Source organism: Schistocerca cancellata, chromosome 1, assembly GCF_023864275.1.
Source record: "Schistocerca cancellata isolate TAMUIC-IGC-003103 chromosome 1, iqSchCanc2.1, whole genome shotgun sequence".
NCBI classification, from domain to species: domain Eukaryota; kingdom Metazoa; phylum Arthropoda; class Insecta; order Orthoptera; family Acrididae; genus Schistocerca; species Schistocerca cancellata.
Genome location: NC_064626.1, coordinates 826467828 through 826495105, shown reverse-complemented (window position 1 = coordinate 826495105; position 27278 = coordinate 826467828). Strand labels below are relative to the sequence as shown.

Genomic DNA, 27278 nt, shown 5'->3' with positions numbered 1-27278 from the left:
GTGGGTTCTGTGTACACAATCCTGCATGACGACCAGAAAATGAGAAAAGTGTCATCCAGGTGGGTGCCACGAATGCTGACGGACGACCACATGGCTGCCCGTGTGGCATGTTGCCAAGCAATGTTGACGCGCAACGATAGCATGAATGGGACTTTCTTTCCGTCGGTTGTGACAATGGATGAGACGTGGATGCCATTTTTCGATCCAGAAACAAAGCGCCAGTCAGCTCAATGGAAGCACACAGATTCACCGCCACCAAAAAAATTTCGGGTAACCGCCAGTGCTGAAAAAATGATGGTGTCCATGTTCTGGGACAGCGAGGGCGTAATCCTTACCCATTGCGTTCCAAAGGGCACTACGGTAACAGGTGCATCCTACGAAAATGTTTTGAAGAACAAATTCCTTCCTGCACTGTAACAAAAACGTCCGGGAAGGGCTGCTTGTGTGCTGTTTCACCAAGACAACGCACCCGCTCATCGAGCTAACGTTACGCAACAGTTTCTTCGTGACAACAACTTTGAAGTGATTCCTCATGCTCCCTACTCACCTGACCTGGCTCCTAGTGACTTTTGGCTTTTTCCAACAATGAAAGACACTCTCCGTGGCCGCACATTCACCAGCCGTGCTGCTATTGCCTCAGCGGTTTTCCAGTGGTCAAAACAGACTCCTAAAGAAGCCTTCGCCGCTGCCATGGAATCATGGCGTCAGCGTTGTGAAAAACGTGTACGTCTGCAGGGCGATTACGTCGAGAAGTAACGCCAGTTTCATCGATTCTGGGGAGTAGTTAATTAGAAAAAAAATCGGAGGCCTTAGAACTTGAATGTACCTCGTATGTAGATGTAAATACCACTTGGAACAGGCACTGACTAATATTAATCATTTTATTAAATACTCCCAGATCTTCGTGTTTGCTTGGCGCCTGTGTCCCAATATTTCAGTTCTGATCGACATGAAGGTCAAGATACCTTCAGTTAGTTTCATGTCCTTTACGCAATTTCTTTTGACTTTCATTAATTTTGCAAGCAGTATCTGGCAGTACAACGCACCATGCGAAGATGGCGAAGTCGATGACGCAGACGGCGGAGAGGTTGCAGGCGTGCTGGCGCGAGAAGAGCGGCGCCGTCTGCCGCCACATGCTCTTGGCCACCTCGAGGGCCATCCGGCCGGTGCTCTTGGGGGACGTCGACAGGCCGCCAGCCTCCAGCGACGCCACCGAGGGCCGCGGCGGGCTGTCCAGCTGCAGAGACCGCACCTGCACACCGAACCACCACACTGCTGCAAATCTACTGAATATCGACATTCGACAAGATTATTCAGCAGTCGTGTACTTCCTAATAAGTTTCACTACTCATATTGTTTCTTTCCGTCAGAAGTCAATGTTTTTATCAGTCATTTTCATATTCTGGGTCTGGTGTTGGATAGTCCTTGGTGGAATATAAATAATGGAACGAGTAAATCACATTAGGGACACTGAGTTTGCAACGGTACTTTCGCGTTCTTGTCAATACGGCACCAGAACGTTTAAGTTCTACCACTGTAAAGACGGAAGATCCGCGATTCGGAATGTCAGAACTGTGTAGTAAGTAGCGGCAGGAACACCACCACAAAATTACGCAGCACTAACACTCCAAACCATCGACTCTCGGAGAGAGATTTTAACCGTGTGCAGCCTAATGGTAAAGTATCGAACTATTTTTCTCCGAAGCATACAGTTTGGGGGAAAAGCAGTGAGAATAATTACTTTTGGAAACCTTTCATCAGACAAAGCCTGTTATAACAATAAACTGTTTCGGTTAATAAAACGGCCGCCAGCCCAAACCGGGCACAGTGTCTACACAAAAAGATGAAGTCAATTTTCGACACTGAATAAATAATTACTTTCACTTACTACGTAACTTAAAAAAAATGGTTCAAATGGCTCTGAGCACTATGGGACTCAACATCTTAGGTCATAAGTCCCCTAGAACTTAGAACTACTTAAACGTAACTAACCTAAGGACATCACACACACCCATGCCCGAGGCAGGATTCGAACCTGCGACCGTAGCAGTCCCGCGGTTCCGGACTGCAGCGCCAGAACCGCTAGACCACCGCGGCCGGCACTACGTAACTTAAACACAGGCACTTAATTTCCATTTACTACAGTCACTTGGCAGTAAGTACTATTAATCCCGCTTTCTGTTACTTATGGAATTTATCACTATACTTCAGTAATTATTTAAAGAAGACACACATATTTTTCGACAAGGATACAAAAAAAAATGTTTAACTTATAGCTATCATTCATATGACCAAAACTATTATTTAACACGACTAAATTTCATTTCTTTAGGACTGTTATTTGTTAACGTTTTACTAACACCAATATTTGTCTGCCTTTCTTTGACATGGAGAAGCAACACGAACAATTACTCTTAAGATTGTTGCAGTTAAACAGTTATGTTACTTTACTTTCAGAAATGCTATTGAAAACTTATCCTCATGGTCACGCAAAGCGGTGGCCCTTAAACTGATACATGCAAACTTTAGTATTTAATAATGATTTTCAGAATTTACTACCAAAACTATACTATTGCCAGTAATTTACTATTATTCAAGCTTCAATAAACATCACGATACTCGGAATAAATTCGTTTAGGTAAGGAGCCTACTGAGGAAAATGAAATAGGAAAATTACGGTTAAACACAGAGGTACATTTAACACTTATATTCCACTGATTGAAGAAGGATGGTTCATATTGTGATACACTTCTAAATAAAGTACTTTGCCCGTTACTGATGACGAAGGTGGCGTGAGGCGGTGCTGCGTAGTAACATTGCGCAGGTACGGCTCCTGATGTACATAGCTCTGTTTTCCTCTTGGTTTCGACGATAAAATTGCAAATTTCTGAGCTATTAATTTATTGCCGTACTGCGCCAATCATGCAGAACACGTCCGAGGCCAAAACCCAGTCTTGCAGGTAAATTCGGGGCCTCTAGTGCTTGACCAACGTAATGCGTGTTCACCAATTGCAGGGCAGCTACCGACTGTGTGAGCCACTTGCGCGCTAATTCTCACTCGTGCGCCCCACCACCTTTTCCATTCCATCACAGACCGGAGTTCCGTTCTACCTATGATCCCTACACCTTTTCAATTTACACTTCTGCTTACAAAAACCCTAAGTATGAACCATCTACAATTGCATGACAGCATATACATACAAAATTGACATAATTCATTCCAGTTGTACTTGAAATATTACATAATTATTTACAAAATATGTTTTAATACATATCTTCCACCTACGTCAAAGAGGTCATTTTAAACAGATAAACTAAATTTAACAAAAGTTAACTCTTGTTATAGTATTTACTTAATTTTTCAAAATTATTATGGAACAAAAAAAAATTTTTAATATACAGATTAATGGCAGCATTGTACATTACATTGTCGAAAGACAGAAAAACAAGGCTGAGAATACAACCAATTTTCATCACAGTTACACAATACACAGACAGCTGCAAAGTTGCTTCGACGTGGCTGACTACGATGCGCCGTCACTGCAGCTCGCTTGGGGCGTGATACTATGTTGGGCAGAGTGGGTGATGGAAAAAAGGAGATAGGGATCGTGAGAGATGGTGTGGAAGGGTCACTGACGACTGGGAGGGAGAAACAGCATTGGGAATGTAACATTGGTAACCTTGTTCTGGCCACAAGCAAGGGGATTTGAGGACCGCGCACGGCGATGTGGAGAAGTGAGCTGGAGGGGAAGATGGAATGGAGGGAGAGGGATACTGTGGAGATGGGAGTGTGAGTGCAGGTTGAGTGTAGTTATGGTCATGGTGCAGTCTTTCAAGGGGGTGTAACCATTTCTAATTATGCTACCTCGCCAATTTACACCAGATTTACAGAGCGCCCTGGTCGATTTCGAGGGACTGACTACTGTTTTTTTGTTTGTTTCATTTGCTCTGTGCATATACCTTTGATGGTTTAGAATATTTATTGTTTTGTTCTATAGCACAAAAGGTAACTTTTTTTTGCTTTATTGATGTTGCTACATGAAGCTCTTTTAAGTGAGTAGCCGGCCGGGTTGGCCGAGCGGTTCTAGGCGCTACAGTCTGGAGCCGCACGAACGCTACGGTCGCAGTTTCGAATCCTGCCTCGGGCATGGATGTGTGTGATGTCCTTAGGTTAATTCGGTTTAAGTAGTTCTAAGTTCTGGGGCACTGATGACCTCAGCAGTTAAGTCCCATAGTGCTCAGAGCCATTTGAACCATTTTTTTTTAAGTGAGTATGCAAAAGTATCAATGTTTCAAATTTTTAATCATTGATGCGATTCAGCAACTGTATAAATTTGAAGAGGTTGAAAAAATTCAGCCAACCAGTTGTAAACCAAAGGTTCATTTAGCCCTTTGGTTTGCAACTGGTTGGCTGACTTTTTTCAACCTCTTCGTATCAATGTATGTTTGATCCTCTTTGTAATGCTTTTGTGAAATGCGCTGTGTGAAAACAAAACACGCAACATGCAGCACTGCTGTATGAACTTTGATGCGAGAACGATATCGATAGATGGCAGTCGAATAGAGATGTTGAATGGGTGTGCAGCGTTGTGGCGTGCACGCGTGTGTTTTGTATTCGTGCTGGACAGAAGCGCACTAATATCCATGACCACATTCTTATTGTTCGGTCACGTTATAACTAAATTTTAACTGTGTTATACTATGAATACTGTGAATTTCAATGATTACTACAAACTGTAGTGACAATGCTTAGGCGGATGGATTGTGATTGTCGTGCTTAGAGCCGAACTGTTTTGCACGTAATTTAGTTGCACGAACTAACATACGTTGAACTTATTATCTCGTGTGTAACTTAATGAACTGCTGCGCGCGCTTAAACATTAACTGTCGCCGTGGAAAGTATTCAACCGTTTGTTACGTGTGGTGCTGTTTTTCGCCATAACTGCATTTCGCGATCGTGGTTACTAAAACCGGACAGACTAACTTTGCGATCGACGAGTAAAATGTACAATGTTTACTGTTTTAAAACTGTGTACGGGACGTTAGAATCAGAAATGTGTGTGTGGAGAACGTTGTTCAAAAAACGTTCAAATGTGTGTGAAATCTTACGGGATAACTGCTAAGGTCATCAGTCCCTAAGCTTACACACTACTTAACCTAAATTATCCTAAGGACAAACACACACACCCATGCCCGAGGGAGGACTCGAACCTCCGCCGGGACCAGCCGCACAGTCCATGACTGCAGCGCCCCTGACCGCTCGGCTAATCCCGCGCGGCGAGAACGTTGTAATCGTACACATACGAACGTTAAGTTACACAGCACCAATTACATCTACCGACCTGTGACCAAAGAAATGACACCGAAGACAATATTACCGCCTGGAGAACAATATTCCGTGCAAGAGGACAATCCATTGTAATTTCATGACAGATGGAGCCACAATAACTACGCCACCAGTATCATCTAACCACCGTCGACGTCACTGCGCAACAATCACAGACACTGGTAAGCTGTATCGCCAAGCACTCTTCCCCTGTAAAGACTTCAAACATTTCGTATAGACTCAATTGTAATTTCTGTCTCTTTTGTGACATTCTAAATGTTTGCTTTCCTTACAAGTAAATGTAATTTTAGTGAACCGTGTTTATTATATATTGTTAACACACTACCGATAGTATTACTGCTGTTTATTTTCTCTGTTTTATTCCTTTATTTTATTGCACTTGTTATTGCATGTGTTTTATGTTCTTTTGGAGGGATGTTTTTTATGTGTATTCTTATCAGGTGCATTTGCATGTTTGTTGTGGTATGTGCTAGTATGTGCTAGCCCGCGTAAGTTGTGGTGCCCGCCATTAATTTCTGAGCGCCCACCAGTCACAGTTAGGCGGTACGTCCACCGTTGGTGGAAGGCACGCTATTGGTGGGAAGTATGAATATGACAGCTCTCAACTACGTAAATTATGTTCCAATTCAATGAGACGTCATATTACGACACTCATAACCAAATGTGAGTGTATTTGGCTCTTATTGTTATAAATAAACAGATTTATAGCCATTTCCTAAATTATTTACGAATTTATCTACGGGAGCTTTCGTGTCTCATGTTCTTTTGGCGTTTGTTGCTAAACTCTAACGTGGTTACTTCCGTTAAGTTTGGAACCAAAATGCGTTCTTTTGAGTTTAAACAATCGAAATGCACGTCCAAAATTGCGTAAAGTGCATCTCTGAGAATCCTTTTCTTCACGTATGGCTCAGTTCGTTTTAAGTCGAGGTAACACCGCATGGTGTGGCTTAATTTCTTTACACTACTGAGTCATTTATTTCAAACGAGCTAGTGCATATCCGATAGCCTGTGCCCTCTGGATCTTTGTCTTCATAACCAACGTCGCACTGTCATGTACGAGTAGATCCATGAATCCAGCAATTTGCTTGGCCTCAATCTCTGCTAGACCCTGATCCACAACCACCCCACCGCAGCTCTAACCTCTCACACTACAGTCACACCTGCCTCTCCAAAGTTGCCCTCTTCCTCTGTTCGAACTTTCTCTATCAGTCCACTCAATCCCCTCAATGCGCACTGCGCAAAACTCCCTCTGCCTGCGGTCGGAAGGACCTCACCAGTGCTAGAGTTCCGTCCCATCCCCTCCCGGCCGTCAGCTACCCTTCTCGAACCCTGTCCACAGCGCGTGGTCTCGTGGTCGCGTTCTCGCTTCCCGAGTTCGGGGTCCCGGGTTAGATTCCCGGCGGGGTCAGGAATTTTCACCTGCCTCGAAATATCTGGGTGTTTGTGTTTTCCTCATCATTTCATCATCATTCATGAAAGTGTCAAGATTGGACTCAGCAAAGGTTGGGAATTTGTACGGGCGCTGATAACCACACAGTTGAGTGCCCCACAAACCAAACATCATCATCATCTTCTCCAACCCACCCTTCTACTCCCTGTCTCACTTCCGCACCTTTCCCTCTCTATGCTACACAACCCTCACCTCATTTGAGGTGCAGTGTGTTCTGCCAGGGAATACAGCCATGCCTCTATTGGTAAATAATAGAACCATTGTATTAGGACAGGTTTTTAAAGCAGATCTAAAGATTGTCATACTGAGTGAAACCGGTAGTCTAATGATCTAACAGCTTTGTGATCATAGATGGAAATAAAGAAATTTTTTCTGTTCAAATTTTAGTTTGATCCTCTCAAATACATTGCGCAAAACCTTTCGTACAGTAAAAGTACGCAAACATCAAATGTAGAGGGGATAGTATATCTGTACGTTTTATAAACTGAAGTTCTCCGCTGTGTTTTTCTGTGCATATTAAGGCTACTCTCAGAAACTACGGTAGGGATTGTGATGTGATTTTCAATACTGGATAGACTAATTCACAAGGAAAGTTTGTGTGCATAATTTTTAAATTTTTGTGCACATTGGCAGAACTGTGACGAATTAAAATCACACCACAGCGTTTTTCTGTCTTTGCGAATGTTAATCTCAGTGGTTGCTGTAGGCGTTTTGATACGGTTCTCTTCAATATATATACAGTGATTCAGAAAAACCGTTTCCAAACTGACAAGACACGCCAGGCATACAACAAGGATCAGTAATCACATACGAACCGAGGCTAGCAAAGGCCATCTGGGGTTTCTAAATGACGTTGCCGTTATTTACTCACATGCTACAAAAGGACGTCCACTACAGATGTTCAAAGTTTTGTCCTGATGCATCGAGACACGTCTAACATCGACTCTCTCAAACGCACTTGGTGTATTTCGAAGACATCCTACTGCCACAACAATCCTGCCCATTAGGTCCTCCGGCATGTAACAGATGTTTCATACATAAAGCCCTTCAGATACCCCTACAGGAAAAAAGCGACTGAGGACGGATCGGGTAATTGTGGTGGCCATGCGACTGGCCCACTGCGAACAATACAGCGGCTGGGAAAGGTTGCCTGCAGATGTGCCCTCACTTGTCTGCTGAAATGAGCAACGCCTCCTTCGTACTGAAATCGAATGCGGCGACGAATAGGCACGGAAACATCATTCACGATGTCCGGCAGAACCTCTCACAGAAATATGAGATACCAGAATGTACGGCCCAATCAAACAGTCTCCGACGATGTCAGCCCAACGTTATGGGTAAATTTGCGTTGTGAGGCACACTCATTTGTAGCATGTTAGTTCACATCCGCCCACATGTGTAGATTTTGAAAGTTCATCACACCCTCGAATGAGAACGCAGCCTCATTGTTGAAGAAAAAATTCGTTGTGAAGCTTCGATCTGCAGCGGATTCCTGCAGAAACCATCGCGCAAATCCCATGCGCGTGTTGTAGTCCCCTGGGTGCAAGGCCTCAACGCGTTGGAAATGAGACGGATGTAATCCTTCGTTGTCTACAATGAGCCCGACGAAGGGTTGGGGGATATCAGTGGCGCGGGATACATCTCGTGTACTGACACTTTCTTCCACAGCAGCTGTCGGTCTTGTCCGTTGGCAACCAGGGTCCGGCTGGTGCACGTGGAACGAGCTGGTTTCGCGCAATCGGTGATGCAGGGCGGCGAATAAGTGTAGCATGGCACCTTTCTATTCGGTTATTTCACACGATACAATCGCACGGGTTCTCGTCCATAACAGTTGGCCGCGTCATAAATCAAATGCATCTCAGCCATTTCATAGTACATACAGCTGGCCATGCTAGCAACGCTTCCACTGCCTGAATGGCGACCGTCTCCGTGCGCTCCATCCGTGTTTGTCCAGTAACGCCCTCTCGTGGGATTTGCAATCCTCAAATTCTATGTGATTACTGATGCTTGTTGTAGACCCGATGTGCCATATCAGTTTGTAAACTTTTATTATGTAATTTATCATCGTTACGCCAAACAGTCCCTCTGGTCGCAGATACTTAATGTTATACTTGCGAAGCCGGGATTGCTCGGCAGATCATAATGACATGGCAATCGTTATTGCAAAGAACTGTTCGCGGTTTGTAGACTTATTTGCACATTATACTCGTAAATACCAAAAATATTGTTACAGTAATCACAATGTAGTTTTATTCACTGGGAACTCATAAGCTATCTACAACTACATATTCAAGGTACCCCACAAGCTACTGCATCGAGCCGCTGACAGTTTGCAGAGTGTCGTTAGATACACAGCTCTATTTCTTTCTCAACAAATCTGTGTAGGACCACTGTTCATCAGAAAAGGTATATCATACTCGTTGTACCTAATGACGAACTGTAGGGAATGTTCCGAACATCAAGTACTATTGATCTGATAGGAGGCTGAAAACAACAATGGTATCTGTATTACTGATCGGTTAACTCGGTTCATGGCACTCAATAACTGTTGCAAGTGGTGTATCTAACGGCTTCCAAGGGCAACAAAAAGTTTATTTTCAAATTTTGATATTATTAGTGATCGAATTTAAAAATAAAAAATGCTGTTATGGTCTACTAATTAGTAGGTATAAAACTAGGTTAAAGGATCATCACAGTAACACAAGTATTACAGTTAGAAACTTTGTGTATGCCTTGAGGTAATGCAACTCATGACACGCAAATTACCCCGACTGTATTAACGAAGGATTTGAAAATCAGAGCATTTAGCGAATTCAAACCAACTACATATAATTTGAAACACATTCTAACCTTTTTCTCGCATTCGTTCTCTATGTTATATAACTTATTTGTAGGGTAATCACAAGGCGCGGCATGGGAGTTCTGTTCTTTAAAGAATCTGGGGTTCACTGGTTGATAATACCCTGTCAGTCACATTTATTTTACATCCTGTCAGAAGCCTGAATAACCACTTTTGCGCCGGCCGGAGTGGCCGAGCGGTTCTAGGCGCTACAGTCTTGAACCGCGCGACCGCTACGGTCGCAGGTTCGAATCCTCCCTCGGGCATGGATGTGTGTGATGTCCTTAGGTTAGTTAGGTTTAAGTGGTTCTAAGTTCTAGGGGACTGATGACCTCAGAAGTCCCATAGCGCTCAGAGCCATTTGAGCCATTTGAACCACTTTTGCTGCGTGGACCGCTGCGATACGTGCAGGAAGCGAGGCAGTGAGGTTATGGAAGGTATCTGACAGGGATCTTGAGCCATGCAGACTCCATTGCCGTGGCCAGCTGCGCTAGATTTCTCGATTGACGATTCATGGCACCCACAGCCGATCGAAGTAATCCCACAGGTCCTCAATTGCTTTCAAATCAGGGGACTTTGGTTTCAAAGGGTACGGCAAACTCATCCTGGTGCTCTTCGAACCACGTACCTGCGCTGCCAGCCGTTGACACCCTGAATTGCTCTGCTGGTACATGCCATAATGCCGAGGAAAAACAAGCTGCATTGATCCACTGTGTCTTCCAGAATGACGAGATCACCCAGGAAACGGCACGAAAATGTTCACCAGACCATAAACCTCCCACCTCCGGCCTGGAGCCTTCTGACAAACCCGTGAACGACTATCAGTCAGATGAAGCATAAAATGTGATACGTCTGAAAAGACCAGCTGCTGCCCTTAGTTCACGTCCAGTTGCGGTATTTGCGTGCAAATTCCAGTCTTCGTCGTCAATGAGCAGTAGTCAGCATGGGTGCCTGAGCCAGGTGTCCGCTGTGGAGGCCAATACGCTGATCACTGAGGAGACGCTGCTGGTTGCCCCTTTGTTCATCTCGGCGGTTAGTTAAAAAAAATGGCTCTGAGCACTATGGGACTTAACATCTATGGTCATCAGTCCCCTAGAACTTAGAACTACTTAAACCTAACTAACCTAAGGACATCACACAACACCCAGTCATCACGAGGCAGAGAAAATGCCTGACCCCGCCGGGAATCTAACCCGGGAACCCGGGCGCGGGAAGCGAGAACGCTACCGCACGACCACGAGCTGCGGACTCGGCGGTTAGTTTCTCAACAGTTTTACTTCTATTCGCCCATACATATCTCCACATCCATCGTTCACCCTTGTCATCTATGGCCTGTGGTGCACCACAATTTTGGGTAGCACCATTTTGTCATGCACAATATACTTTAACCATGCCGCCACGTGAACGGAGCTTAGCCATTTTGGAAATGTTTCCATCCTTGGCTGGAAAGCAGTGATCATGCCCTTTTGGACGTCAGGTAAATCGCTCCATTTCCGCGTTACGACAACGACGGCGCTGTTTTCCGCGTCCCCCAAGACGCTTTATATACCCGTCTACTGCTAGTGCTGCCTCCTATCGTCTGTGAGATGTTATTGCATGTCGATGTTAAACATGCGCGGTGGTCATATTAACGTTTCTGGCCATGTATATTGCCTCGTGTACAACAATGACGACGCATATATGCATATATGCACCTTTGATGCCATGCAAGCATGTACGTTTGATAACTTATTTCTCACATACAGATGGCAGAAGTGAAATATTTGATGCCATTTATAACAGTCTGGCCAAAAAAATAAATTAAAATAATTCTGATTTATTGTTCTTCAGATCTAAGTAGTTGTGTCAGCAACACGTCTCGTCTACACATAACCACACATCAGAGTACTCTGATAATCCAGAGCGATCGGACACGTACTCTAGTTAAGATTATACAACTGAGATGGAACAATATCTCAGAATTATCTTAATTATCTAGTCAGTTGCTGAATCTCTGAACGCTATTATGTCAACTATAGTGACAAAGTAAAGAAATAAATGTTTTAGTACCTTTACACCTTTTTCTTCACAAGTACTAGCGTAGCGTAATAGAAACATCGGGAACACTTTTACACGCCTGCAAGTTTCAAATGGCAAAAGGCGACACTCACGGGGAAGTCGAGAGGGTCCTTGCCGGTGTTGGTGGCGAAGATGAGTCGCAGCACGTCGAGCGCCTGGTGGTTGCGGCCGGTGGCGAGCAGGAACTTGGGGCTCTCCGGCAGCAGCGCCCAGATGAGCAGCGCCGCCAGCAGGCCGGGCAGCGCGCACAGCAGCAGCAGGATGCGCCACGGCCCGTACACCAGCGAGCCCAGCGGCAGCGTCCAGTGGCTGTTGGGGATCACCAGCCACGCCAGACCTGCGGGCACGGCACGGCTCGTCCCTCTTCCTCCACACTGGCTCATAAAGGCAATACCCGTAGCCTAATCGATCACAAATGCTGTGAACGTTCTTTTGTCATGTAACGAGCGGAACGTGAAATTCGTCGGTGTGATAGTGCTAGGCCTTTGTGCTGTGAAAATGCGAGAATCCACTTTTAGGCTAATGCATCTTTTCCAAGATTCCTTAGGTAGTTTGGTTCCGTTCCTGAAGAACAGATATGAAATGCCTGCTAAATATGCATATAGACCAGCTGTAACCTCTAAAAGAGTGATTCCCAACCTTTCTGCGATCATTACCCCTGAGGGCAATCAGATATTAGCTGGTACCACTCGCCCCTCTCCTCCATTACATTTAACATCAGTTCCCATCTAAACTTAAGAATGAAAAAGAACTTTGTTTGAATATATTCATTTTCAAATAGATGAAAGATAAATGATGTTAAGCTATTACAGGTGTTTTAGTACACCATGAGACAATCACTATGACTATGACAATTTTTTTTTTTTTTTTTTTTTTTTTTTTTTTTTTTTTTTTTTTTAGAATGGTGAAACAGTTCTCAGTGCATTGCGACTGTTACCTAAACCACCTTCTCTGGAAAGAAAGGTAACTATCCACACTGAGAGTAGACATTGTTACTAAACACACGCCGCGCCGGGTAACCGCGCGGTCTCAGACACCTTGTCGCGGTTCGCGCGGCTCCTCCCATCGGTGGTTCGAGTTCTCCCTCGGGCGTGAGTGTACGTGTTGTCCATAGCTTAAGTTAGTTTAAGATAGATTAAGTAGTGTGTAAGCCTAGGGACCGATGACCTCAGCAGTTTGGTCCCATAGGAACTTATCACGACCGAAATGGCAGAAACTGGAAGACTCCAGGCTGCCAATGCTTTCTGTCTGGCCAGTGTTAGTGATAATAATAATAATAATAATACTTATTATTATTATTACTGGAGAAATTTACTGGAGAATATTATTATTGGAATAAAGAGAACCACTTGCATGAATATCAAGAGCTCAGATGGAAACCCAATTCTAAGCAAAGAAGGGAAAGCAGAAAGGTGGAAGGAGTATATAGAGGGTCTATAAAGGGGCGATGTACTTGAGGACAATATTATGGAAATGGAAGAGGATGTAGACGAAGATCAAATGGGAGATATTATACTACGTGAAGAGTTTGACAGAGCACTGAAAGACCTAAGTCGAAATAAGGACCCGGGAGTAGAGAACATTCCATTAGAACTACTGACAGCCTTGGGAGAGCCAGTCCTGACAAAACTCTACCGTCTGGTGAGCAAGATGTATGACACAGGCGAAATACCCTCAGACTTCTAGAAGAATATAATAATTCCAATCCCAAAGAAAGCAGGTGTTGACAGATGTGAAAATTACCGAACAATCAGTTTAATAAGTCACGGATGCAAAATACTAACACGAATTCTTTACAGACGAATGGAAAAACTGGTAGAAGCCGACCTCGAGGAAGATTAGTTTGGATTCCGTAGAAACAATGGAACAGGTGAAGCAATACTGACCCTACGACTTATCTTAGGAGATAGATTAAGGAAAGGCAAACCTACGTTTCTAACATTTGTAGACTTAGAGAAAGCTTTTGACAATGTTGACTGGAATACTCCCTTTCATTTACTGTTGTGGAATGAATAATGAATCAATATATGGTCTCTTACAGAAACTGCCTAATACTCAAGAAAGTGTTTTCATGAGATAATTCCATATGTGATGCATGTGTCTTAATTTTGCTGAAACAGATGCCTGGAACTAAGTACAAAGTATGTGTGTAGTGGGTGGACAATGTGAGGGAGATGTTCATACATTCTTTTCACAGGCTGTAACCTCCACCACAGTCTGACATGCATTAAGGCTAGTGTAAAGACGTAATTATTGGTAACTTATGTAATCTGTATTACAGTCTTACGAAATAATGATACTAGTAATAATTTAATTTTGTGACCGAAACACAATTGCACCCTTTTGGTTTTATCCCTCCGAAAATTACATTTTATCCCTCAGGGGGTAATTACCCCTTGGTTGTGAGTCACTGCTCTGAAAGGTTTTCTGACTATAAATTTATTTACGGGAGATGACAAGTCATCGGATAACGATACGCACGTAGACAGATTTTTCACGTACAAAAGAGCAGTGCATTGGCGGACTCTCATTTGTACTCAGGTGACGTATGTGGAAAGGTTTCCGACGTAATTGTGGCCACACAATCAACAGACTTTGAAAGCGGTTTGGTAGTTGAAGCTACATGCATGGGACATTCCATTTTAGAAATCGTTAGAGAATTCAATATTCGTGATCCATAGTGTCAATAGTGTGCCGAACATACCAAATTTCGGGCATTACCTGTCACCATTTACAACGCAGTGGCCGACAGCCTTCACTTAACTACCGAGAGCAGCAGGGTTTGCGTAGAGTTGTCAGTGCTACCAGACCAACAACACTCCGTGAAATAAAATGTGAGACGTACGAAAAACCTATCCGTTAAGGCACTACGGTGAAATTTAGCGTTAATGGGCTGTGGCAGCACCCGACCGACGGCAGTACCTTTGCTAACAGCACGTTATCGCCTGCAGCGCCTCTTCTGGGCTCATGAGCATATCGGTTGGACTCTAGACGATTGGAAAACCGTGGCCTTGTCAGATGAGTCCTGATTTCATTTCGTAAGAGTTGATGGTAGCGTTCCAGTGTGGCGCAGACCCCACTAAGCCATCAAGCCGAACTGTCAACAAGGCACTGTGGAAGCTGATGGAGGCTCCACAATGGTGTAGGCTGTTTTTATATGGAATCGACTGGGTCCTCTGATCCAACTGATCCCATCATTGACTGGGAATGGTCATGTTCGCCTGCTTGGAGACCATTTGCTGCCATTCGTGGACTTCATGTTCGCAAACATGAACATTCTGGACATTTCGAGAGAATGATTTGGCCACCCACGTCGACAGACATGAATCCGATTAAAACCATTTAGGACATAATCGAGAGGTCAGTTCGTACACAAAACCCTGCACCGGCAATACTTTTGCAATTGTGGACGGCTATAGAGGCTCAATATTTTTAGAAGGGACTTTTAACAACTTGACTCTATGCCACGTCGACTTGCTGCACTTCACCTGGCAAAGGGAGGTGCGACACAATATTAGGACGTATCCCATGACTTTTGTTACCTCATTGTATGTTATAAGTAATATCTCACATGTACATGAAAATGACAAATTGTCTAAATTATCTAATCGCACGATTTAAATAAAGATCGTTTACTTTACAGCCTTCTACGAACGATGTTTTCTCCTGTGAAGTATTTAGAAGCTGTGGATCCACACAGAAACAAGAAATAAATTTATTTATATGGTGCAGGAGTAGTTGAAAGACACGGTGACAGATCTGATGAATAGCACGCACTTCCCAGCAGTTCAGACTTCAAATTTCTGTTATGCCGCTACAGGGGCGCCTATTACTCTCCTGATAAAAGATTTTTTGTTCATTTTATTTCAGACGTCTACTCACATCGCCAAGCAAACGGAGCGACCACTCGAAGTCTTCAGTGCACAGTTTGAGGTAAGATGTGTGGACAGGATGCAGTAGCAAGAACCCTAGCCAACATACGCACTGCCTTGGTTACATGTCTTTGAGTAGTTACACGAGTCAGCAATCCTGATATGGGGTTACGAAACGTGACCGACCTCTGCATTACTGCCGTAGAATATTTACTTCCTACTGGAATCTTCACAGCGGTGAAATTGTATTGTGGAAGGAAGAAAGATCATGACATACCGTCGACAATGAGGTCACTGAAGACGGGGCACAACATCGGATTAAGGAAGCATGGGGAAGGAAATCTGCCGCCTCCTTTCAAACAAACCATTGCGGCATTTGTCTTAGGTAATTTAAGGAAATCACGAAAACCTAAATCAGCATGCCTGTACGCGGAAAACGACACCAACGAGAAAATTCGTTTTTGTTATTTCTTACGCTGAAAACGTCTTCGTTCAGTGTGCTGTACGGCACGGCAACGCGTAACAGTGACTGTACGCGCACGGTTGGCAGCCAGTAGGAGCAGCCCTCGCCTACCTGGCAGACAGATGGTGCCCACGGCGACGGAGACGCCCAGCCAGACGACGGCGCGCGCCCTGGTCGCCAAACCGTGGAACTCGCCCAGGTACGCGAACACCACCGCCGCCGCCCCGCAGATGCTGCAAAAGTCAACGACAGCCGCTACTTGTTATACGACTGGCATTTCTAAGTCACAATCCGTGGTTCAGTAGTCTCCAAACAGAATACTGCATCGTTCTTAACGGTGTTGGTCTACCAATGTCGTCTCCAACAAGTAAAGTGTGGGTTCACGTTAAAAAAAAGTAGAACTGGTTCTACGTATTATTTTTGGAATTGCACCCTCCCAGAATCCTCCACGCCTATAATCCCTCATCCCAACCCACCTCTGCTACACAAATATGGCATGGATTCTGCGCCTTCCTCCTTTCATCACACACTTCAGATAGATCTGCGAATGCCATGCACTCCTTCTAGCTTTTCGAATCCCCTTACCCTCTCCCACCCGCGTTCTCTGCCAACTTACAAAATTCCTCTCCTCCACTCTTCCATCTTGAACACCTCCGAATATCCTACGTTACCCGTAAACTCGACGCTACCCACCCCCTAGTTTTTCTCCTGCTCACTGCTCCTGGTACACTGCCACGCCTCTACCACCACATTCCCCCAGCGCTACACCTCCATACTCTCCAGATCATATCCCTACGAAACTTGAATCGCCTTCGTTACCCGACAATGAAATCCACCTGGCATATACCCATCCTACCAGATCTAATCAGCACCCATCCCCCTCCTATCCTGTTTCTTCTCCACTCTTCGCCACCCACATCCTAAGGCATCATCCGGAACGGCATCCCTTTTCAAACTCTCGAATTCCTCCTCCAAACATCCACCCACATAATCACCCTCTTTCGCACTACCCCAACTGTTATGTTCCAATTATACCCCTCTTCCTGGCAGTCTAGGCCCACTCATCATTTCACTCATGTATGTCTCAATGTTAATCAATCAACACACTGGCTTTTTACTTTTTAACTTATGCAACTGTCCCTTTGTCCCTTAACTTTTGTGAAACATTCATTTACCATATCATCTGTGTAAGTCTTTTACTTAATCAACAAACAGAATTTAAATTATTATATAAATTACTATATATTCATATAAATTTATATATTTTAAATTACGCAACAGAATCTATGTCCTTTATTTATCAGTCATTCACTTTGTCAACCTCTGAGTCCAATTGTATAGTATGTTTTAAACTTTTGCTCTCATATGGCTGAAGAGCGGCGATTTGTATCCACTGACAGCCCACCCCACGCCCATATGGAGGGAGGATAATGAAATGACGATAAAGAGCAAAGGATATTCTTTTTGTGAGAAAATTTTGAAAACCTTCGAAGCTGAGTACACACTTGTAATATCTACTGTGAATGATGAAGTGGTTGTCGTGAAGGACAAATAAAGAAAATACAGGTGAAATTTGACGGCAGTGTGTGTCTACGAGACTGATTCTGCGCCTACACTTACCCTGACATCAGTAACAAGAAAAATGAAATGCAGAATCTTAAGAGTACTTCAGATATTTCTTCTTGTTCACCATTTATTTTCCTAATGCACCGACTGATCCGCTGTCACGTTATCTTCGGCTTCAGCCTAAATGGTTAAAATTTCACTTTTAAGAAATTGGTCTCCTGTAGAATCACATGGCAAGTTTATTTAGAAATCATCCTGCTGTTGAATTAAGCCCACACTGAACCTAGATATTAGGTTGTACTTAAAGAACGCTAATGTTGCTATTTCCTAATACTATTTTCAACTACATTACCTTAGCAATTAAAATCACACATTAAAAAGTCAACGACAAGTGCAATTAGTCACATCTTTAACATCAGACAACAATTCACACACGTCCTACCACATGCATTTGATCAGATAGCTGAATTGAATATATGGAGACACAGGACTGACTTCAGACAATTAGGAGACTTTCCGATTCCAAAAGTTCAGATAGACTTGACTTTCACCGGCTGGGCAGTTTCAGATACATCAAGAATTAACCAATTTGATGGACGTTGATATAGGGTGAGAGACAGGAATATGTTTTATACGTATGACATATGTATAACTCCAAGAAATCAAAATGAATCCGTTAAAAATACTTAAGTAATTGGCATATAGATGAGCTGAGATTTTGTCTATTAATGTGATACAGGATATATGTATGTAACGCATCTTCGTTTCGCTACGTTTATTCAACAGGAGATGAGAGAAACAAGTAACTACTTACACCCAGAGCTCAGTAACAGTACGTGCGAAATGAAATGATAAAAGACCGATTATACAGAAGATGTATCGATATTTCCGATACCTCGATACACGATATTAACGTATGAATGACAGTAACTTCACCAAATCTTCGTATTGTGGATAAATTGTACCATCAAAGGACACCCTTATTGCCAACATGATCAGATGCTCACATCCCATAATAACTAGCCTACTTCGCCCACTTACTCAGTCACCCTCTATAGATATTAGTTCGTACCAGCTTGCGCACTTTTTGAAAACGTAAATGCATGCAGTCTTCCTGTGCTCTCTATGCACACACCACAGCCACTGTGAAGTTGTCACCTACAGTCAGCGACGATTCATGCGACATCGTACATCCAAACACAATCAGGATTATCGACATACATTAGTGCACCTTTCACTAAAAGTCACCAATAATCAAACCTAATGTCAGGATAGCCACGGTGAATTCCATCATCACGTAATAATCATAACTGCAATTATTTTGTGCTACCTTGCCATTATTTAATTGTTTGAAAAGAGCCTGTTCATGTATAAATGATTAGCAGCCATACAGCTCGCTTTTGAATGCGTGAATGGAAGACAACAGAGATAAAAAGTTCTTCCTTTACTTTTCAAAAACAGTATGTTGCAAAAATAAATATTACCGGAAAAAACTTACTGATTTCTGCGGCTGTAGTGGTATTGTTAGAAATGTAACTCATATTTATCCAGAATTTCTTGGCAATTGAAAAGTCCTGTGTGACTGGAAGACAATGCAGGTAAATTCTATTTGCAGATATAGTGAAACAGCAGATGAGCGGAATAACAGACCAGTGTCTCAACTACATGGCTGCAGGATCCTTGACCAGCTTATTTTATTTATACAAGGTGCATTCAAGTTCTAAGGCCTCCAATTTTTTTCTCCGGACTGGAAAGAGATAGAAACATGCGCATTGTTTTAAAATGAGGCCGCGTTCATTGTAAATACGTCCCAGAGATGGCAGCACCGTAAGGCAGATGGAATTTTACCGCCAGCGGCGAGAATGAGAACTGTTTTAAATACTTAAAATGGCGACGTTTTCCTTACTTGAACAGCGTGCAATCATGCGTTTTCTGAATTTGCGTGGTGTGAAACCAATTGAAATTCATCGACAGTTGAAGGAGACATGTGGTGATGGAGTTATGGATATGTCGAAAGTGCGTTCGTGGGTGTAACAGTTTAATGAAGGCAGAACATCGAGTGACAACAAACCGAAACAACCTCGGGCTCGCACAGGCCCGTCTGACGACATGATCGAGAAAGTGGAGAGAATTGTTTTGGGGGATCACCGAATGACTGTTGAACAGATCGCCTCCAGAGGTGGCATTTCTGTGGGTTCTGTGCACACAATCCTGCATGACGACCTGAAAATGCGAAAAGTGTCATCCATGTGGGTGCCACAAATGCTGACAGACGACCACATGGCTGCCCGTGTGGCATGTTGCCAAGCAATGTTGATGCGCAACGACAGCATGAATGGGACTTTCTTTCCGTCGGTTGTGACAATGGATGAGACGTGGATGCCATTTTTCAATCCAGAAACAAAGCGCCAGTCAGCTCAATGGAAGCACACAGATTCACCGCCATCAAAAAAATTTCGGGTAACCACCAGTGCTGAAAAAATGATGGTGTCCATGTTCTGGGACAGCGAGGGCGTAATCCTTACCCATTGCGTTCCAAAGGGCACTACGGTAACAGGTGCATCCGACGAAAATGTTTGGAGGAACAAATTCCTTCCTGCACTGCAACAAAAACGTCCAGGAAGGGCTGCGCGTGTGCTGTTTCACCAAGACAACGCATCTGCACATCGAGTTAACGTTACGCAACTGTTTCTTCGTAATAACAACTTTGAAGTGATTCCTCATGCTCCCTACTCACCTGACCTGGCTCCTAGTGACTTTTGGCTTTTTCCAAAAATGAAAGACACTCTCCGTGGCCGCACATTCACCAGCCGTGCTGCTATTGCCTCAGCGATTTTCTAGTGGTCAAAACAGACTCCTAAAGAAGCCTTCGCCGCTGCCAAGGAATAATGGCGTCAGCGTTGTGAAAAATGTGTACGTCTGCAGGGCGATTACGTCGAGAAGTAACGCCAGTTTCATCGATTTCGGGTGAGTGGTTAATTAGAAAAAAAATCGGAGGCCTTAGAACTTGAATGCACCTCGTACACGGCATCTTGCATACAGTAGATGCAGGTGAACAGATAAATTTCTCTACCTAGGCTTCCGAAGGACGTTCGACGCTATACCACATCGTGGGCTACTAACGAAAATACCATCATAGAGATCATCTCTGCAAAGGCGAATGCATCGGTGAATATTTGACTAATAGTGCTCAGTGCGTTATACACTCCTGGAAATTGAAATAAGAACACCGTGAATTCATTGTCCCAGGAAGGGGAAACTTTATTGACACATTCCTGGGGTCAGATACATCACATGATCACACTGACAGAACCACAGGCACATAGACACAGGCAACACAGCATGCACAATGTCGGCACTAGTACAGTGTATATCCACCTTTCGCAGCAATGCAGGCTGCTATTCTCCCATGGAGACGATCGTAGAGATGCTGGATGTAGTCCTGTGGAACGGCTTGCCATGCCATTTCCACCTGGCGCCTCAGTTGGACCAGCGTTCGTGCTGGACGTGCAGACCGCGTGAGACGACGCTTCATCCAGTCCCAAACATGCTCAATGGGGGACAGATCCGGAGATCTTTCTGGCCAGGGTAGTTGACTTACACCTTCTAGAGCACGTTTGGTGGCACGGGATACATGCGGACATGCATTGTCCTGTTGGAACAGCAAGTTCCCTTGCCGGTCTAGGAATGGTAGAACGATGGGTTCGATGACGGTTTGGATGTACCGTGCACTATTCAGTGTCCCCTCGACGATCACCAGTGGTGTACGGCCAGTGTAGGAGATCGCTCCCCACACCATGATGCCGGGTGTTGGCCCTGTGTGCCTCGGTCGTATGCAGTCCTGATTGTGGCGCTCACCTGCACGGCGCCAAACACGCATACGACCATCATTGGCACCAAGGCAGAAGCGACTCTCATCGCTGAAGACGACACGTCTCCATTCGTCCCTCCATTCACGCCTGTCGCGACACCACTGGAGGTGGGCTGCACGATGTTGGGGCGTGAGCGGAAGACGGCCTAACGGTGTGCGGGACCGTAGCCCAGCTTCATGGAGACGGTTGCGAATGGTCCTCGCCGATACCCCAGGAGCAACAGTGTCCCTAATTTGCTGGGAAGTGGCGGTGCGGTCCCCTACGGCACTGCGTAGGATCCTACGGTCTTGGCGTGCATCCGTGCGTCGCTGCGGTCCGGTCCCAGGTCGACGGGCACGTGCACCTTCCGCCGACCACTGGCGACAACATCGATGTACTGTGGAGACCTCACGCCCCACGTGTTGAGCAATTCGGCGGTACGTCCACCCGGCCTCCCGCATGCCCACTATACGCCCTCGCTCAAAGTCCGTCAACCGCACATACGGTTCACGTCCATGCTGTCGCGGCATGCTACCAGTGTTAAAGACTGCGATGGAGCTCCGTATGCCACGGCAAACTGGCTGTCACTGACGGCGGCGGTGCACAAATGCTGCACAGCTAGCACCATTCGACGGCCAACACCGCGGTTCCTGGTGTGTCCGCTGTGCCGTGCGTGTGATCATTGCTTGTACAGCCCTCTCGCAGTGTCCGGAGCAAGTATGGTGGGTCTGACACACCGGTGTCAATGTGTTGTTTTTCCCATTTCCAGGAGTGTATTAGAAATTAGATGGTGAATGTTCAAAAGATACGGAAGTAACATCCGATGTGCGCCAAAGAGGTATAACAGAACATGTGATGTTCGCAATATGCACAAACGATTTATCAGATTCAGCAGCACTATCAATTTATTCACTGAAGGCACTGTTGTGTACAGAAAAGTATTGTCGCTCGAAGATCGTAAAGAAAGGCAAAGAGAATTAGGCAATATTTCTGCTTGGTGTAATGATAGACAACTCTCTTTAAACGCTCATAAATACAACATAATTCAAAAAATAACGAGAAAGAATCCGATATTATCCGATTACAAGATTAGAGCTGGACATCTTGGCCGCAGCATATCATTTAAACATTTGGAATTGATACGAGAAAACTATACGAAATGTAACAAACACATAAAATCCATATTGGGGAAGGCAAATGGAAAACTTAGTTGTGTTTGAACGGTTCTGGTTAAATCCATTTCATCTGAAATGAGGATCTGTCTCTAGGTTTACACACGGTGAGCCATTGTACAAAGTATGACGGAGTATGCGAGACGCTAGTGGGAACAATTCCAGAGCATTGTTCCATGTTGGTGTCTTTATCAAGTAGACATGACAATAAGCATCGAATAAATCTTTTATCCATTGCGGCTGTGGAACTGCGCGACGGTTTCCACAAATAACTGTAACCAGTCGCCTTTCGTGATGGTAGAATTATTATTTTCCCTTTAAGGATTTTAAACCGCTTAGCGATTCGTCATCAGATGATACATCTGCATCTACATGGATACCCTGCAAATCACATTTAAGTGCCTGGCAGAGGGTTCCTCGAACCACCTTCACAGTTCTCTATTATTATAATCTCATGTAGCGCGCGGAAAGTGGTTCAAATGGCTCTGAGCACTATGGGACTTAACATCTGAGGTCATCAGCCCTCTAGGACTTAGAACTACTTAAACCTAACTAACCTAAGGACATCACATACATCCATGCCCGAGGCAGGATTCGAACCTGCGACCGTAGCGGGCGCGTGGTTCCAGATGGAAGCGCCTAGGACCGCTCGGTCACACCGGCCGGCGCGCGGAAAGAACGAACACCTATATCTCTCTACGAGCTCTGATTTCCTTTATTGTATCATGGTGATCGTTTCTGCCTGTGTAGGTCGGCGTCAACTAAATATTTTCACATTCGGAGGAGAAAGTTGGTGATTGTAATTTCGTCAGAAGATTCCGCCGCAACGAAAAACGCCTTCGTTTTAATGATGTCCATGCGAAATCCTGTATCATTTCAGTGGCATTCTCTCCCCTATTTCGAGATAATACAAAACAGGCTGCCCTTCTTTGAACTTTTTCGGTGTGCTCTGTCAACCCTATCTGGTAAGGATCCCACACCGCGCAGCAGCATTATAAAGAGGACGGACAAGCATAGTGTAGGCAGTCTCCTTAGTGGATCTGTTACATTTTCTAAGTGTTCTGCAAATGAAACGCAGTCTTTGGTTAGCCTTCCCCACAACATTTTGTGTTTGTACCTTCCAATTTAAGTTGTTTGTAATTGTAATTCCTAGGTATTTAGTTGAATTTACGCCCTTTAGATTTGATTGAGTTATCGTGTAACCGAAGTTTAACGGATTGCATTTAGCACTCACGTGAATGACCTCACACTTTTCGTTATTTAGGATCAACTGCCAATTTTCGCATCCTACAGACATCTTTTCTAAATCGTTTTGCAATTTGTTGCCATCTTCTGATGACTTTACTAGTCTATAAACGTCAGCGTCATCCGCAAACAATCTATGACAGTGCTCATATTGTCTCCCAAATCGTTTATATAGACCAGGAACAGCAAAGGGCCTATGACACTACCTTGGGGAACGCCATAAATCACTTCTGTTTTACTCGATGACTTTTCGTCAATTACTACGATCCGCGAACTCTCTGACAGGGAATAACGTATCCAGTCACATAACTAAGACGATATTCCATAAGAACGCAATTTCACTACAATCCGCTTGTGTGGTACAGTGTCAAAAGTCTTCCGGAAATTCAGAAATACTGAATCAAATCTGAAATCCTTGTCGAAAGTACTCATCACTTAATGTGAGTAAAGAGCTAGTTGTTATTCACAAGAAGATGTTTTCTAAATTATATTGACTGTGTGTGTCAATAGATCGTTTTCTTCGAGGTAATTCATACTGTTCGAACGCAATATATGCTCCAAAATCCTGCTGCATATCGACGTTAATAATAAGGGCCTGTAATTTAGTGGGTTACTCCTACTACCTTTCTTGAATGTTGGTGCGTCTTGTGCAACTTTCCAGCCTTTGGGTACGGATCTTTCGTCGAGCGAACGGTTGTATATGATTTATAAATTACAGAGCGCAGCAATCTGTCCTTTTTTTCTGCAGGTTTTATTTGGCAAATCCAGATTTCGGGTAGCGTCTAGCCATTATCAATGCACTATTTCCTAGTCTTGATGCTTGTCAGTTCCCTGTTGTTGGGGCGTCAGTCACAGTTCTTTGAATACTACTGTATAATGAAGGTAAGCTGTATGATTGTTACGTACGGAGCTATTGAATCAGCATACTCTGAAAGGAAACTAATTGGTATACAATCTGGACCAGAAGAATTGTTTTTATTAAGTGATTTAAGTTGCTTCACTTCTCTGAGGGTATCTACTTCTAGGTTGCTCATGTTGGCAGCTGTTCTTGATTCGAATTCTGGAATATTTACTTCGTCTTCCTTTGTGAAGGCATTTCGGAAGGCTGTGTTTAGTACATCTGCTTTGGCAGCACTATCTTCTATAGTATCTTCATTGCTACCGCGCATAGAAGGCATTCATTGTGTCTTGCCGCTAGCATACCTCACATGCGACCAGATTCTCTTTGGATTTTCTGCCAGGTTTCGAGACAAAGCTCCGTTGTGGAAACTATTATAAGTATCTCGCATTGAAGTCCGAGCTAAGTTTCGAGCTTCTGTAAAAGATCGCCAATCTCGGAGACTTTGCGTCTGTTTAAATTTAGCATGTTTGTTTCGTTGTTTCTGTAACAGTGTTCTGACACGTTTTGAGTACCAAAGAGGATCAATTCCGCCATTTGTTAATTTATTTGGTATAATCTCTCAATTGCTGCCGATACTATTTCTTTGAATTCAAGCCACATCTGGTCTGTACTTATATTGTTAATTTGGAAGGAATGCAGATTGTGTCTCAGGAAGGCGTCAAGTGAATGTTTATCTGCTTTTTTAATTAGGTATATTTTTCGTTTATTTTCGGGGGATTTTGGGGTTACAGTGTTCAATCTCGCTACGACAATCCTGTGTTCACTAATCCCTGTGTCCGTTTTGATGCTCGTTATTAACTCAGGATTATTTATTGCTAAGAGGTGAAGTGTGTTTTCACAGTCGTCTACTATTTGTGAGGGTTCATAAACTAACTGCTCGAAATAATTTTCAGAATATGCGTTTAGCACAATTTCGGATAATGTTTTATGCGTACCTCCGGAATTAAACTTGTATTTTCGCCAACATATCGAGGGTAAATTAAATTACCAGCAACTATAATAATCATATGAGTCGGGTACTTGTTTGAATTAAAACTCAAGTTTTACTTGAACCTTTCAGCAATTTTACCATCTGAATTGGGAGGTCGGTAAAAGGATTAAATTATTATTTTATTCCGGTTGCTAACAATGACCTCTGCCCATACTAACTCTCAGGAACTATCTACTTCAATTTCGCTACAAGATAAACTACTTATAACAGCAACAAACACGCCACCGCCAAACGTGTTTATCCTATCCTTTCGGAACACCGTTAGGTTCTTCGCAAATATTTTGGCTGATCTTATCTGCGGCTTTAGCCAGCTTACAGTGCCTATAATAATTTGGCATCAGTGCTTTCTATTAGCGCTTGGAGCCCTGGTACTTTCCGAACACAGCTACGACAATTTACAACTGTAATACCGATGGTTCCTGTACCTACGTTATTTCTGTGCTCGGCTGCACCCTTTGTGACTGAAGCCCTTTTTGTTTTTCCCGAGACCCACTAACCTAAAAACCCACCCAGGACACGAGACACACCCCTTGCTACCCGTGTAGCTGCCTCCTGCGTATAGTGAACTCCTGAGCTATTCAGCAGAACCCGAAACCCAACCTCCCTTTGGCACAAGTAGAGGAATCTGCTGCTTACACGATCCCAGAACCGTCTGAGCCTCTGATTCAGACCCTCCAGTCGGCTCTGTAGCAGGAGTCTGCAATCGGTCCTGTCCACTATGTTGCAGATGGTCAGCTGTGCTTTCATCTCGCAAGCAAGACTGGACTGGAGAGAATCTCTTCTGATCCAATGTGACACACATCATTGGTACCAACACGAGCCACCACTTGCAGTTGGCTGCACCCTGTGCTCTTCATGGCGTCTGGGAGGACTCGTTCCATATCTAGAATGACTCCATCTGGTATGCACACGGTGTGCACATTGACTTTCATTCCCTTTTTCGGCAGCCATGTCCCTAAGCGCCCCATAACGCGTCTAACATTGGAGCTCCCAATTCTTTGATTGTCCAGGTCTTGCAGGCTGAGTGATTTCCTCTGAAACAAGACAGACGATGGCATCTGCCTCAGTGACAGTGTCATCCACAGACTGACTAACCGGGGAGGCCTTATGTGCGGCCCCCTGGGAAGTCTCTTGCTGCCTGCTACGCCCTGGTGCGACCTCCCACTCGACCACAGGTAAGAAGTCAACCTCAATGCAAGCAGTAACTGGGCTGGCCACCACTGAGGAGCGATCGGAGGACTCTGACATGCTGAACGTCTGCTGTCCATCCACTGCAGCCTCAAGCTGTGTAACTGAAGCCATGACAGCCTGGAGCCGAGAGCAAAGTGCCACCCGTACACAAGAATCACAGTCCCAAAGTGTTCTTAGTGATCATACATAGCGTTTTAAGGGTCGTTGTACAGAGTTATTTGATTCCATACGATTAACAAATCAGTTTGGAATTGTTTATGACACCCAGTTATTTTAATTATACAGCACTGCATAGACTGTGCTACAAAATAACACCCTCCATGTGCTTAAAA

At 44.2% G+C, this 27278-nt stretch overlaps 1 protein-coding gene across 1 annotated transcript in view; it reads right to left on the bottom strand.

The window, feature by feature from the left end:
- The window catches only part of LOC126188593 (synaptic vesicle glycoprotein 2A-like), a 137181-nt gene that overhangs the window by 42611 nt on the left and 67292 nt on the right, over positions 1 to 27278 (bottom strand). Inside the window, exons 5-7 of the mRNA XM_049930198.1 lie at positions 16141 to 16262; positions 11787 to 12031; positions 1047 to 1252 (exon numbers count right to left, since the gene is read on the bottom strand). Coding sequence (XP_049786155.1) covers positions 1047 to 1252; positions 11787 to 12031; positions 16141 to 16262 — 573 coding nt within the window. The remainder of the gene's footprint in view (positions 1 to 1046; positions 1253 to 11786; positions 12032 to 16140; positions 16263 to 27278) is intronic.